At 47.1% G+C, this 15,285-nt stretch overlaps 1 protein-coding gene across 1 annotated transcript; it reads left to right on the plus strand.

Annotated features, from left to right (window-relative positions):
• Nucleotides 1-8,664: 8,664 nt before the first annotated feature.
• On the plus strand, nt 8,665-10,666 carry LOC123098117 (uncharacterized). The gene is made up of 6 exons (XM_044520009.1): nt 8,665-8,753; nt 8,881-9,079; nt 9,218-9,316; nt 9,436-9,695; nt 9,790-9,858; nt 10,085-10,666. The coding sequence occupies exons 2-5, from the start codon at nt 8,936-8,938 to the stop codon at nt 9,839-9,841; spliced, it is 555 nt and encodes a 184-aa protein (XP_044375944.1). The 5' UTR covers nt 8,665-8,753; nt 8,881-8,935; the 3' UTR covers nt 9,842-9,858; nt 10,085-10,666.
• Nucleotides 10,667-15,285: the final 4,619 nt, after the last annotated feature.

Raw genomic sequence — 15,285 nt, forward strand, 5'->3', positions numbered from 1 at the left:
AGAGCAACAAGGGGTTATGGTCAGAGATTTCTCGAACTAATTTCCTCACAGAGACCATTGGGAAAGCATCTTCCCAACTTTCAGACATCAGGATGCGGTCTAGCTTTTCAGTTATGGTTGCTTTAATATCCTTGCTCCTGCTAGCAATGGCATGCTACCACCACTCAATAGTAGCTGCCCAACACTATCTCTCTATGAATAGTTGCCGAACCAAATTTGAAAGGATGCTTATACTTTAAATATACATATTTACTTCGATGAGATTCTATCGGCAAATTTCAAATTGAATTTGCGTTGCATTAAAGTTGTATATATATATATATATATATTAGCAAACAAACTTTAAAAAATGTGAACATGCTTTATGTCTTTATCCACATATGCATTTTAGTTTGTTGTGAAAGAAAAAAATTACTTAAGAGATACCTAAATCCTCCACATATATTTTTCTACCCTTCCCGTGCATGCTTTTCTGTTTTAGTGTCCCCATCAAAGCTGTAAAACCTACTAACCTGGATATCCACCTTCCTTTTATGAGAACTTTGGCTGTTCCATTATCGTCCATGGAACATTTGAAGTAGATTATTGCCGCTCATTTTGTTCAGTTGTTAAACAGAGAAGCAATCGCTCTGTTTCTTGGTATGTTTGTCCCTAAAGATACTAACTTGCCATTTTAGGGCCTCTAGTCAAAGTGTCTACTGATCAACCATAAGTAGTTGGTGATCGAATTTGTAATGTTTATTGATTTCCTAACCAACACTTCGTAGACCTAAAGCATCATGATTTCTTTCCTTGCTAAACCAAATGAATTCTTGGTTGAACGGTGTACTTCCATGTGCTTAAGACTAATTACTTGGACCATGCAATAGGTACAGAGGTGCAGTTAAAATAAGGGTTACCAAAGTGGTTCTTTTATAGCCCATATAAGCAATCCATGAACAAAGGCAGTAGAAAGGATCTGGGTCTAATGAACACTTTCACTTAGAATACTGAACTGTTCAATCTTCTTCAGTATGAGTTTGTTTTCGCATTGAACCAAAATGATACCTCAACTGCTCTGTATTTATCATCCTGAATATTTGCTAATGTTCAGTATAGTAGGAAGACTTGCACGAGTTTCTCAACAATTCTAAAGCTGAACAGATCATATACTGAAGCAAACAATTTCTGTATGGTTTTTAGGAGTTTGGGTGCTCTAAGCATAACCTACAGCGCGTCAGGAGGAGCTGAGATTGGAAGTAAATATAGCAATTCAAATAGCAATAGAACAAAGCAATTAAAACTGGATATAGAACACCTGCAGAAGAGTTTTGTTGCAGGTTTCCCAGAGATTATCAACATGGTCATTCCAGCAGCTAGGAGTGGCTATGGCACTGTCAGACATTTCTTATGTTTACTCTAAGAATGCAGGCTACAACTACTACGAATTCCACTAATCTTGTAATGGAGTTTACTCGTTACGAAGAATCTACACAATCGTGTTCCCTTTCTGCTCATGTTGTTTTACATACAGCCGCTCCTCTCTGTACATTTGACCTTGCTCTCAGCCCATGATGGGCTCCACGATCGCAATATCAAGCTGACCCTGCCGCTCCATTCTCTCCTGCAAGTATCCAATAAGGAGCGGAAAGGTGCTGAATACTATACTTGCTACCTCCCACTCTTGGAACATTTGATGGCCCTTTTCACAGCTCTTCTCATGGAGATGCTCCAGCGCGTTCCTGATGAACCGGAGTAGGCCCTTGATGTCCTCGGCATAGAAAGACTTCCTATTTCCATGCTCATCTTCGCTGTAGTAGACCTCATATAGATAGCTGTTGCTCTTCGCCAAGTGCTTCCAGTTGCAAGCATAAGGAAGCCCGAGGATTATCCATTTGAATTTTTTCTTATCCTTCCTCTCAAGAACCCAGAGCCTCTTATGCATCCAATTGAAGAGCGATATCTTGTTCCACGGAGACATCAAGCTTGAATGACACCTTTTGGTGAGCTCTCGTGCGGCTGCCGACTCAGACGCCATCAGATTCAGCCAGACGGAGATTTCGAGAGGTTCGCCTTCATGAAACACATCTCTTCGCAGCTCTCTTGCCAATGTGTTCCAATCCCGGTTTGCTCTGGAGGTCGTCTTGGTGCTCAAATTCAGATTGCCTCCGAGTTTGATATGCCCGGTTTCTGTGACATAGAGATCATGGATGGTGAATTTACCCTTCAAGCTCTTCTTTGCTTTCTTATGCATCTCACCAAAAACTGACGCGGCTTCTCTCATAATTTCCAAGCAAGAGGGGTTGCAGACTCCAACTCGAGAGTTGATCCAGGGGCTATGGTCTTATCTACAAGCTGAATTGTTTTGCAGTGCTGCATGAATGGCACAACACTGTCTTTTTCTTCTTCAGATAGGAAATACTTCTTCAATTTGGGGGGCACTGCAGAGAGCACAGATGAAGAATGCAATTAGTATAATTTATAGCAGTCAGCGTCGGACCAAGCAGCCCAACCACAGAATAAATTAACATCTATAGTACTAGTAGTTCAGTCTACCTCGAACAAGGCATAATAACACAGTTGCGTAATAAAATTATCATCAATCAACAAGGAAGGACCAAATTAGCATTCAGTAAACATCGAACAGGGCAAAACAATACTAGGAGAATAAAATTACAAGTATCATCTACTACTAGCAGAATAAAATTACAAGAATCATCTACTACATCAACAAGGCATGATCAAATTCTCAACATCGAACATGCAAAAGCAATAATGGCAGAATAAAATTACTAGTATCATCTCCACCACCCTCAAACATTGCAGGGAAAAGAACAAAAAAAAGGGGCATCGAACAGGGCAAGTTTTGTAAAAACTACACCACCCTCAAACACCAAGCTGGACGCCGAGGATCAAATTCTTGTTCAGTCAACATCCAGCAGGGAAAAGAACAGTAGAGAAATAAACTTATCATGGGTCGACTCGACAAGGTATGGAACAGGGCAAGTTGCTACTACTCCACTACATCAAACAGGGCAAGGAGTATCATCTATACACTACGCGTGGTACACGTTGGCATCAGTCAACATTGAACAAGAAAAAGAGCAGTAGGCAGTAGCAGAACTGAAATCTTCCAAGAAACCTCACCTCGGTGATAAAGTGGGAGCACTTTGGCATCACCCGCAGGAGCGTTCATTGGGGAAGAGCCGCTCGTGGGAGCCGGAGGCGCGCCGACATTGCCGCCGCCGCCGCCGCTGGTGGTGGCGAGGACGCCGAAGGCGCCTGGGAGAGCGAGGCCCGGGCCCTCCGGCGGAGAAGGCGATCCCAGGGCGTCCGCCGAGGCGTCACGTCCAACCTTGGCAGGTACGTTCTTGATGATGTCAACGGAAGCTTCTTTCACCGCTGCTGCATGCTCGTGCTTCACAGTTGTGTCGAGATACGAGCTCCTCGCCGGAAAAGGCCCTCCGACTGCATTCTCCGAGTCTTCTTGCGCGGACAGTTTGCCGAGAGAGGAAGCTCTCGCCGGGGAAAGCCGTCCCGCTGCATCCCGGGAGGCGTCTTTCTCCGCCGCGTGCTCCTCCTTCACAGTCTTGTCGACGAACGAGTTCTTTGCCGGGAAAGGCCGCCCATCCTTGCAGGCTCCATGCGCGGGCGCGGCCGAGGTGCCCGCCGCTTGCAGCGGCCGTGGCAGGAACCGGAGCGGGCCTGGCATTGGCACCGGCAGCGGCAGGTAGGAGGCGGGCGGCAACCCTCTTTTCGATTTCGAACCCGGCCCTACAGCAAGGGGATCTTTCTTTTTTCCTCTATTGTTTCGGGGAGGGAGCTGCGATTTCTAATAATAGGATACAGGTCTTTTTCTTGTCCAATATATATAGTAGTAGTATACGAAATGCGAATTACGGAACGGAAAGGTGGGTTTTTTGTTAACTAAATAAATATTAATATCTGTCATTAGTGAATCGTTTTGCGACGGCCCTTCCATTTTCTTTTCTAGGAGTGTTTGATAGTATTTGATGGATGATGGATTCGCTTAGGCGGCGGCAATGGCTGCGCTCGCTTGCGGTATTGAGGCGGAATACCCCCACAACCTCCCCTCCCAGCCCCGGGTCTCTCGCGCGAGCGGCCCCGGAGGACTCCAAACCCTAGGCATAGAGGCGGCATGATCTACCCTCTCCGGCCGCGGCGCCGGCGGTGGGTGCTGGAGGCACTCCCTGAGTCCCTGACGGGCTCCCTTCGCGCGGAGGCGGGCCGTCCCCTGGGAGGTGCTGCTGGCGGGTGACCGGCGGCGCGAGGCTGCGTCGTGAGCCGTGGCTCGTGGAGGAGAGGCGGGCTCTGGAGGGGAGGCTGCCGGCGGCGGAGCTGGGTGGCGCGTCGGCGCGACCTGGAGGCGTCGGCGCGAGATCTCGGCTGTACAGGCTGCAGCGCTGTGAGGCTCTGCCAGGAAGGTGCTCCTGGCAAGCAGCGGTCGGTCGGCTTCCTCTGCGTTGGGGCGTGCGGTGGTGTCTTCCCGGTGGCGCTGGCGTCGGAGTGGAGGGCGGAGGGACGGGTCGACCTGCTCAAGTTCGGGCGGAGCCTGTGGGGTTGGGGCCGGGCGTGGATGTCCCCTGGAGCGGGTGACGACCACTGTGGCGTGCATGGTCCTTGCCCAGGTGACTGGTGGCTGTTGGCCGGGGTTGTTGGTGGAGGTTCAGGACACGCTCCTCGCCGCTGATGCTAGACGTCTCCAGGCTCCTCGCCACTGATGCTAGGTTGTTGCTGGCCGGGGTTGTTGGTTGTGGTCTCCAGGCGAAATTCTTGATTCACAGGACCGGCACGATGGCGGCGCCCTCAACGCCATCCCTCTGTTGGGAGCATTGTAGCTGGAGACACGGTTTGGAGGTCCTTCGTCGCGCTCCTCCGGTTTTCACCACTGTCCTTCATCAATCTTCCGCGGCGCAATGTACAGCCGTCGCTAGTGATCCCAAGACGGTGCCTTTCTCGGGTATGATCGAGTCCTGGTGCTAGACGTCTTCCTTCCCAACCAGGTGCTCCTCTATCTCTGTGTTGTGTGATGCATGTGTGGTAGTGGGAGTGGGATAGGGAGAGGTAAAGAGAGCAGATTCCAAATGGAATAGAAGGGGACTTTCAATCCAAGCTTAATTTTCATTGGGCATTCAGATTCTTAATTTGCTCTTCTTAGATTTTTGGCTAGGTGTATAAACATACATGCACATATATAATTGGATTGTTGGCTGAACATCTCTGAAATTACTAATATGTGGATTTCCTGAACATGATATTTGCAGATCTGAGAAAGAAGAGATAGGACCAAGAAAATTAGGTGCTCATATCCATGTCCCGTGCGGAGAAGAAGAGCCCGAATGGAGAACTTTGGTGTGCCGAGTAATGTCCAGGTACAGAATTATCATCATGGCAAATAGAATTAACTGAATATTGTTTGGAGGATAACATTGAACATTCCTTCTATAGTGCTGAATTATATATATTAATGTGTGAAGTAGGATGCCCAAGGTTACACCAAATTTGACCAAACTCATTGGTAGATTAGTTTTTTTTGTCTCATTTTGGCAGTTTGTCCAAATTTGGCAAAGCAGCTTGTCAACACAGTGCATATATTCATATAGAAAAGGTTAGTTTTTGGTATGAAATCCTGGAAGCATTTCATTTTCTCAGCAATTGTTTTCTTCAGATCTTTCAACAACAAGGTGATTGTTCATGGCCTTAATTAATCTAAACCTACATCCCTTTTTAAATCTAAGACGTGTTTGCATAGTTTTGTGAGATTTTTTTGCATGCTTTGTTGATTGTTTTTTTGCTCTAAATCTTTTATTGTCTGTAGGTCACCATATGCTGTAGATAGATATAGCTGTGAAGATAATGAGAACTTAATAGTTTTGTGTGGTGAAGCAACCATTTTAAGGACAGATGATAAGAAAAATCGGACAAGGATTAGCGGTCCAGTGTTTGGTTACTATGCAATTACCTTCAGCTTGAGTAAATGCACATTGTTCGGTTCAAACCATGTTCTGTGGGCATCTTCCTTATATGTTGAGAATTCATTCGATTCAAGGAAAAAAAGTGTATCCTGAAATTGTAGATTCTACACTACATACATAGGAGATTTATACCATGTTCACCTAACCTATTAATCCTTGTAAGATGGGGATTACAAATTCTTCAAGATATTGCTGGCTGCCAGGCAGAGGAAGGCCCTGTTGTTGTTAGACTAACTGAAAACGTGCTCCTAAAATTATACTAGATTGATATGTACTTGGTAGGAACCGGATCCCTACCAGGGCGTGGTCTCAGGTTGTAGGGGTGGAAGGAGGGATGGCATGGAGGAAGGCGTGGTCGTCGGTGTTGGGGCGCCGTCGTTGCATGCGCGCGAGAGAGAGAGCAGGGGCGGCGGCTAGGGTTAGGTCTCCCGGCTCCCTAAGGAAGCCGAGCAAATATGATTGCTTCTTGCTTAATCCCAAAACGGGTCCTTACATGAGTTTATGTAATCCTCCTAATAAGATAATTGGGCTAAGCCCCTAATAACGATAAGATAAACTGGGCCACAACTAACTGGGCTAAGCCCCTAATATGCCGGTCATAACATCTCTCCCCGCCTGCACAAACAGCTCGTCCTCGAGTTGGAAGGCGGGGAAGATCAATGGTCGCCAAACACCTCTGCGTCAACTGGGGCGGGCTGGTCGCCGAGCCCGGCGGCGGCGGGGTCCTCCTCAATGTAGTCTGCAGCCTCCAGGTAGAAGAGTCGCGGGCAGACATGGCCCGGTAGGTAGGGCTCGTCGCAGTTGAAGCACAACCCTTGGTGGCGACGCTCGAGTTGCTCGGCCGGGGTGAGCCGGCGGAACGGGCGTGCCACAGCTGCGGCGAGGGGCGCCGCGAAAGCTTGGGCAAGCCAACCCTGCGCGGGAACTTCCGGCCAGGGTGGCGGCCCAGCGGCCCGGGGCGGTGGCGCCTGCTGGATGGCCATCGCGCGACGCTCGAACGCGCGGGCATAGTACATGGCCGTCTGGAGGTCCTGTCGCCCGTGCATCTCCACGTCCACGCGGATGTGGTCCGGTATGCCGCCGACGAAGAGCTCAGCCCGTTGACGAGCCGAAACGCCGGGGGCGTGGCACGCCAGTGCCCGAAAGCGGTCGGCGAAGTCTTGCACCGAGGTGAGGAACGGAAGACGCCCAAGCTCCGCCAGACGGCTCCCGCGTATAGGCGGACCGAAGCGCAAGAGGCAATAGAATACTTGAGCTGAAAAGGTTGAACCTCAGTATCTTTTCAGAAAGCAAAAAAAGCAATGAAACTGGACATGGCGATTTGGTTCCCGAGCCCAGATGCACCCAAAATCGTGGGCATCCATTCCTGGCTCGGGATCTGCACAATCCGTTCTGACGCATCTGACGCAGAGTTTGGAAAAAGGGGCGTACGTTGGAATACGGTACGTAAGTAGTTTTTTCATTGGGCCCTGAACGTATGGGTGGGACGGCGTCCGCGCACGGGTACTCTGGTCCGTGGAACAGATCGTTAGAAGGCCAAATGAGCCAGGGATCAGATAAGGTGTACAGGACGGTAGTGCACAACCGAGCCGTTTGTTGAACGTGGGACTGGTAGTTCCTTGCGGCGGCGCTGGTTCTGCACCGGTGGCCAGGGGGATAATGGAGGATTCTGGGCTTGCCGTTGACAGGTTAGTTCCCGCAGATCTGCAAATGGTTTTCGAGGATTTGTTCTGCTTGCTGCCTTGCCTGTAGAAGAAACCTAACAAACGGACCTTGGAGCGGCCATTGCTATCTTCTTGCAGGTTCCCATTACGAGAGGAGTTTGCCGACAATCTTGATTATCCCAGATCCGGTTCCTCTGGTCTTTCTGCCCAACAACGGAGCCGCCTTGCCGCCCTTGCAGACTCGAATGCTGGGTCTAGATGCGCTCAGCAGCTCGGCGGCGATGGGACTGGTAGGGCAGGAGTTGGGGTCCGCCGTCGTTCGGATGCATCTCCGACGAGGTCGGCGCACTCACAGAGTCAATCTAGAGGCACCTGGGTGGACAAAAAGGTCTGAACACAAACCCACCTGTGGATGGTCTGTATTTTGTTTGACTGTGACTGCAAGTTCGTCTCCAGTGCACATGTTTTGTCAGTAAATTGGCTTAGTTTCAAATAATCGCTTGCAAAAAAGATCAAATTCAAATAGTGAGCTGTGTGTTTGCAGCCCATCTGTAGTGGTGCCCAGTTTAACAGTCATAACCGCATTCACTATACTGTTAGTATTGATGCAGTAGAACTAATAGGCTGAATATTACTCTTGTACTAGAACTCGTAGTCTGAATCTTGTCAAAAAAGAACTCGTAGTCTGAATAATGAATGCTTGGAAAAGTGCAGGTTACGGCTGAGCAGTGCGCCACCTGACAGGACATCACGTCCCTCTCGGATGAGCGCTTTGGAGCAATCGATTCGCAAATACACAGAGGAACCTACAATGAGGACTGTACTTCCGCTAGCAAGAGGTCTACTCTGGCAGCATGCAATGTGATGAACTATTTTCAATAAACGCTTAGGTCAATCGCGCAAATATATGCCGATTTTCTAGCAAATACAACTGCAACTCTATTTGGCCAATCTCAGAGCAAGCTACCAAGACGGAAGTACATTTTTTAGCATGGTTTTGCAACTGACCCATTGGGACGGGGGGTTGTGCCGCATCCACCACAAGCTGCCACCACCGACCTTATTGTGATATTGTCACACATTTCTGCAAAACTTCAGACAAGGAACTTCATAGGTAATGATTTCTTTCTTTTGTACATGGTTTTTGCTTTTGCTGACTGCATTTTGCTGATACTTAGGCACTCTAAGTCTTTGATGTCCAGTTTTTGTAGCAATTCCAACATTTTATCTTTTCTTTCTAGGTACTATTATCTTATTCATGCCACTCCAAGAATTATTCGCATTTCTGGGGTTGCCATGCGTCAGCAGCTAATTGGGACTCAGAATCTTGATCATGAGCTGGCCTCAATCATTTTCAGAAGATATTCTCAGTCTGACCAGGAAGCTAATAGTGAGTGCCCATGCCTAAATTGGAGGCACAACATGGAACCTGATTTTGCGGTAAATCCATCCTTATCACAATGTCTAACCAATCTTTTTCTGGTTGCTCAACCATGTAATAAGTATGCTCAATTATACATAACTGATTTCTAATCTTTCAGACATTTTCTTCCTATGTTTTTTCTTTTGCAATGCTAGACATTTGTGCTGGCCAACCATGAATATCTGAACAATATTTTGATTCAGAACCAACTCGGCGGCAAGGACTTCCCTTATGATATAATCTCCTCCCAGATGGTACTCCTGCCGATTTTCCCTCGCAGTTTTCTGAAAATAATAACTAGATGTATTTGATTGACGTTCCTGTCTTAAAAAATTCTTCAGAAACCCTAACAACTTATGTCTTTTGTACACAGTTTTTCATACCAGTACCTCTAGAGGATGGATGGGTCGTACTGATGTGGGACATGATGTCAAGGAAGCCGCACATCCTGGACCTGATGATCAGAGGCGATGGTCCAACTGAACCAACAAAGGATAAGCTCGAATTGATAGCTTGGAAGCTACATCATGCACTATTCCATTGTCTGAACGAGTACTATGCTGGCTGGCTGGCCTACGCAAGACGGAGAGTGGGAGGCCCACTACGCACTTGTTGCAATGGAACATTTGTCAGGTTTGTAATAGCCACACAGTACTCGTCAGCCATCTCAAAACATTTTTTTTACCAAACATTCTACTGATTTTGCATCATCTCAAACTTACTTCAGGGACGAAACAGGGGGATGTGTACTCCACATTGGACGAACGACACCAAGCTGAAGATTCCTCTCACCAAGGTGAATTTTTGTTTCGCACTGTCTACTTTTGCTGTCTTTCTTCATTAGCACAGAGATAATAAGATTTGACTACTACAAACACAAATGTATCTGTCATACGCAGCACAATCACTACAACACAGATATTAACCGGAGGCGTTTTTATAAAGGCATCTATTGAAACGCCTCAAAATCATGTTTAGGAAGGCATTATTCTAAAACGCCTTTGTTGGATGTACCTTTGAAGGCACTTATACAAAACGCCTTGGAATGGAGGTAGCATTGAAGGTGTTTCTTCAGAACGCCTCGGATTGGGGGTAGCTTTGGAGGCACTTTTCAGAAAAGCCTCAGATTGATGAGGATTTGAGGCGTTTCTTCAAGAGGCGTGGGCGGTCCTGGGTCCTGAACTTTCTTGTTGTTGCGCTTACTGTTGAGTGCAGACGATTTTAAAAATGCCTCAAACTGGAGTTACCATGGCGTTCTTGAAAAGTGGCTTACTGTCGAGTGCAGGCGATTTTAAAAATGCCTCAAACTGGAGTGACCATGGCGTTCTTGAAAAGTGCCGACGTACGTCTATGCCGTCGTGATAGTCCTTAGCGCTTTTTACAAATGCCTTGATAGACTTTTGGAGGCAATTTTTTAGAGCTTTCAGAGGCATTTTTAATGCCTCCTAATTGCTACCGTGTTGTAGGAGGCATTTTTAGAGCTTTCAAAGGCATGTTTAATGCCTCCTAATTGCTAATCGTGTTGTAGTGAATGTTGGCAAAACTAAAAGACAAGCACTTCATGACTGCCTCAAACTACAAGGAAATGCCTCTAAATTGGCTCATGAAGCTCTCTGGTCGGTTCTAGCTCCAACAGATTCTTGGTTCGGCTCAATCCAGTCTGGTTAGGACCAGCAAACCCCTCCATTTGGAGCGTACTAGCGCAACACCTCCTTCTCGTTCAACTCAAATTGCTATGCTTCATATTGTATTTTCAGATTATATTCTGTACTGTTTGCTATTTCAATCGTGATTTTAGCAACTTTTCCGCGGCCCTCTGCGTGCAACCTATGTAACTCTTTATCCTAATTTTCAAGTCTGTGTGTCTCTACGACAAACATAATTTTTACATCTACGTCCCTACCTAGTTTCAGTTCCAAGAGACACGTGCTTTGCCTGAAGGCATTCTTTGATGGGAAAACACACACGAAGCACACACACCCAAATACTCCCTCTGTCTGAAAAAACTTGTCCTTCAAATGGTTGTATCTAGCACTAATCATTCAAGGGACAAGCTTCGAACAAGTTTTTTGGACGGAGGGAGTATGAATTTTATCAATTTTCTTTCCCATAAAAGCCGACTTCACCCAAGTGTTATGATTTCAACTAAACCTGTTCATGGACAACCTGGCCCGGAGGCCCGAACCCGAAGCCCGAACTCAAAGCCCGACATTTGGGCCGGGCTTGGGCTCCATTTTCTTGCATGAAGCCCGGCCTGAAAGCCCAAAATAAGCCCAAAATGACTATATATATATTATTTTCACTCAAAATATAGGTATAATAAACTAATATAATATCCCGAATATGATCAATTTAATTAAGAAACGCCACTGTTCATGTGCTTGGGGCTGGGCCGGGCTGGGCTTATGCTTGGGATTTTTTCATCGGGCTTTGCCAAGCCTGACCCGAACCTGACCCGGCCTGGGGAATGATCAGGTTTAATTTCAACCAACAGGCTTACATCACTAGAACTAGATGAATTTTAGTCAAACTCAGCCACTATGGCCAAGTTTTAAAGTTCAATTTCAAATACAGTTATTTTGTTTTTTTTTCACCTAAAGAACCGACCTTTCACTAAGCTTGGGATTCCAACCAACATGCTAACATCACTGGCACTAGAGAACTTTTCGTCAAGCCTAATCTTGAACATCACTGAACTTCAAGGTTTTGGCCCCTCATGTGCCCAAAAGCGGAAATGCACTTTCGGTGCTAAAAAGATTGAAAAGCAAAATTTTGTTCACCCAGAACTCATGCAAGTTTCTGGAACTCACCGAGTTATTTTTCCCCGTCTCATATGATATCCGGCAGCAACTTCATGTAAAGCATTAGTTCAAATAACCTCAACTAACTGAAACGTATTCAAATTCACAGATATCGCCATCTGTTCGCATAACATTTAACAAGTACGTAGTTCAAATTACTCTTTTTTTTGCGAAAAGTAGTTCAAATTACTCTAATCAGGAAATACTTCCTCTGTCTGTTTTTATAAGACGTTTTTCTTGCGAGATAGAGTGGGTTTTATTCCTTAGTAATAGTGTTACAGTCAGCTAATACAAGATTTGAGACACTATCTGACACATGGCGCAAACCAACAAGGGGTGCTATCACCAGATCTACCAATATAAGCTAGACAATGAGCAATCCTATTTTGATTACGCTCAATCTTTAAAGGAACAAACCCACGCAAATTCAAGAGCTTCTTGATTTCCACTATAATATGTCCATAGGCGGAGCGGTCGAGTGAATCATCTGTGAATGCAGCAATAGCAATGGAGCTGTTGGACTGTACCAATATAGGAAGCTCCGACCATTGTATGCTAAGTGACATGCCTTCATGTATAGCACTACCTTCTGCCTCGAGGGCGTCTTGACAGTGGAACAAAATCTGTACGCTGAAAAAATCACTTTTGCGAGTCCCTCAACACCATGCCCGTACCTACTTCGCCGGTTTCTTTAATATAGGAACCATCCACTGATAGAGCAGCCCAACCAGGTGGTGGCTTGGGCTAGGGAGTCTTTTGCTTGGCCGCTCGAACAGGGGCAGGCTCACTCACGTACAGTGGTGACTTGCCTTTGATCAACTCCTCGACACTGTGCTTCTGTGCCTGATCATATAGGACAACTAAACATGCAACATGTTTTGCTCAATCATGGTACGGTGTCCTATTCGGATAGTATAGGAATTAGTCACCGATTAGGACTTGTACGGATATTCAATTTGGCTACCGGGAGCACATGCTCCCGGGCCCAAAAATAAGTTTTCAAGTAAAAAAAAAATCTAGACAAAAAATTTATGTGATCTTAATCACATCAAAATGCTATCTGTAAATTTTGAGGCAAAAAGGTTAAGCATTTTGGCCTGAAAAAAAAAATTGAAGACTAAATATCACCCCAAAATGTCACCCTAATTTTGTTTTTTCACTGGTGAAACACTGTTGCTCCATTTCACATGAAATTTGTCAAGACTAACTCGAACATCTACAAAAAAAATCAGATTTTTTGATTTTTTTTAATTTATTGTTCATCCAGGAGCATATGCTCTCGGGAGCCAAAACGCCAGAGGTTAAGTCCACATATTCACTGTAATTATGTACCCCATTGAGAAATAAAAAGTTGAATCAGACCGACTGCCTTTGTGTGCGTACGTGAGTTGCTACGGCCAGAATCGATCAAGTCGATTGGCTAGCTAGGTCAGCTACGTACATGACATTACGAACGCGTTTGGTAGCCTGCATTAGGCCCAGCCAGGCCCGCGCGAGATGAAAATGGACTGTTTGGATGCCTATGTTTACTGTTTGGCCCCCACAGTACGAACCTCAAAGCACCCCTCAGCCTGGCCCGCTAGGAACGGCCAAATCGGTTTCCAGCGAGCCAGGCTCGAGCGATGCAGGGGAGGGGAACGCCGCACAGGGAACGAAGATGGCGGGAGCGATGGCGCATTTTCGAAAAAGCGGCGGGACGAATTCGAGTCATCACCCGCCGATTCGGTCGGCCTATATATCGTGGGTCACCGCCGCGGCAAAACTCCCGCCACCATTTCCCCCCTCTCGAGCTTTCCCTTCAGCGCGGATCCACTTCGACGACGAGGTAAGCGGCGCATCTACTCCGGCGACCAGTTGACCGCGCCGGCGAGTCGACTCCTCCTCCTCTCCGACGTGCCAGGCACCTCCTCGGCGGCCACTCCGATGGCCTCTGTAAGTTCAATCACCACCTCATCTCTTCTAGTTCTAGCTAGATCTGTCCATGTGCTAAGGTTAGGTCGTCCGATCTGTTTGACTGTGATGGTGTAGTAGCTAGTTGTGATGGATTTGGAGCATGCTAGGGGTTGTTTCCATGTGGGCAAGTGTTGGTAGTTAGTGGTCATGGATGAATCGGTGGTATGCTAGTGTGCAAGTGTTGAACAAGATCATCCATATGTCCATGATTAGTGCTCTGTTCTCCATGATTAGTGCTCTGTTATGCTCTGGTATGCTTGTGCATGTGTTACTGCTAGTTTGATCTGTCCATGATGTAATGCTAGTTCGATCTGTCCAAGATGTAATGCTAGTTCGATCTGTCCAAGAAGTACTGCTAGTTCGATCTGTCCATGTGTAGTGTCTTGTGGTGTTGATGACACTTACGTTTGTAGGACATGACCACGCAAGAGTTTAGTCAGGCCATCGTGCTGTTCGAGAGCCAGTTCCCGCCGTCCTACGTCGAGGACCCCCAGCCTCCTCTGGAACAGATGCCTCTTGATTCAGAGGTTTTCGAGGTGCCGCCTACGGTTCCTCCATTTGTGCTGGCTTAGTCCAATGCTGTTGCTCATGCTGTTGCTCTAAAGGTAGCAACAAAGGAGAAGAAGGATGGCAGTGGGAACATCATGAAATGGCAGTCGTTCCTCTCCACTTTTGTGCTTAACAAGATGTGTAAGATCATAACTAGTGGGGTGAGGACTAACAAGGGCTTCAAGGAGGTGCACTTGAGCCTTGTTGCAAAGCAGGTGTTCGACTTTTGTGGACAGAAGGTCACCTCGACCCAGGCGTACAACCACCTGAGAAAGTGGAGAGCTCGATGGATCCAAGTGTCCAAGCTCAGAGACCTTAGCAGTGCTTCATGGGATGAGGACACCTGCTCGATCCTTCTGGAGGCAGAGCACTATCAAGGCCACGTCGCGGTTAGCTCACAAACCATGCCATTCTAACAGTCCAGCAGTTCAAGCCTATGAACCATTGCCATACTAACTAACCTGTCTGCCCTGTTTCTTCTTAGGCTCACCCCAAGGACGATGAGTTTCTCGACACCCCTATCCAGAACTACCACCAGATGCAGCAGATCTTCTCCTTCGGGCTGGCAACCGGCAAGCATGACATGGGCTCTGGTCTGCCGCTGGGCTCGCCGATGCTGGAGTATCCAGACACCCAGGAGTCAGACACCATCAACGTTGATGCTCCTGAGAAGGATGCTGAGCACGTTCCTGTGCTTGATAGGAAGAGGAAGCGGGCAGGCTTCATGGAGGAGGAGTTGAGCGTCTTCAGCAGCATGACTGAGGCAGTGAAGGAGGTGGCCACCGTCATCAGGGAGAGCAAGAGTGTGGACGTCCACCCTAAGCTCTACAACGCCGTCATGGATTAGATTGGCTTCAGTCCAGAGGCTCTCATGGTGGCTCTCAGCCACCTGCTGGAAAACAAAGCCCAGGGTGTTAGGT

This window comes from Triticum aestivum, chromosome 4D (assembly GCF_018294505.1).
Source record: "Triticum aestivum cultivar Chinese Spring chromosome 4D, IWGSC CS RefSeq v2.1, whole genome shotgun sequence".
In the NCBI taxonomy this organism is placed as follows: domain Eukaryota; kingdom Viridiplantae; phylum Streptophyta; class Magnoliopsida; order Poales; family Poaceae; genus Triticum; species Triticum aestivum.

Bases quoted from the DNA above. Each gene is read 5' to 3' on its own strand.
- LOC123098117 (XM_044520009.1), top strand. From the start codon at position 8,936: ATGCGTCAGCAGCTAATTGGGACTCAGAATCTTGATCATGAGCTGGCC. The intron at 9,080-9,217 runs GTAAATCCATCC...TTGCAATGCTAG, and splicing joins ACATGGAACCTGATTTTGCG to ACATTTGTGCTGGCCAACCA. The intron at 9,696-9,789 runs GTTTGTAATAGC...AACTTACTTCAG, and splicing joins TGCAATGGAACATTTGTCAG to GGACGAAACAGGGGGATGTG.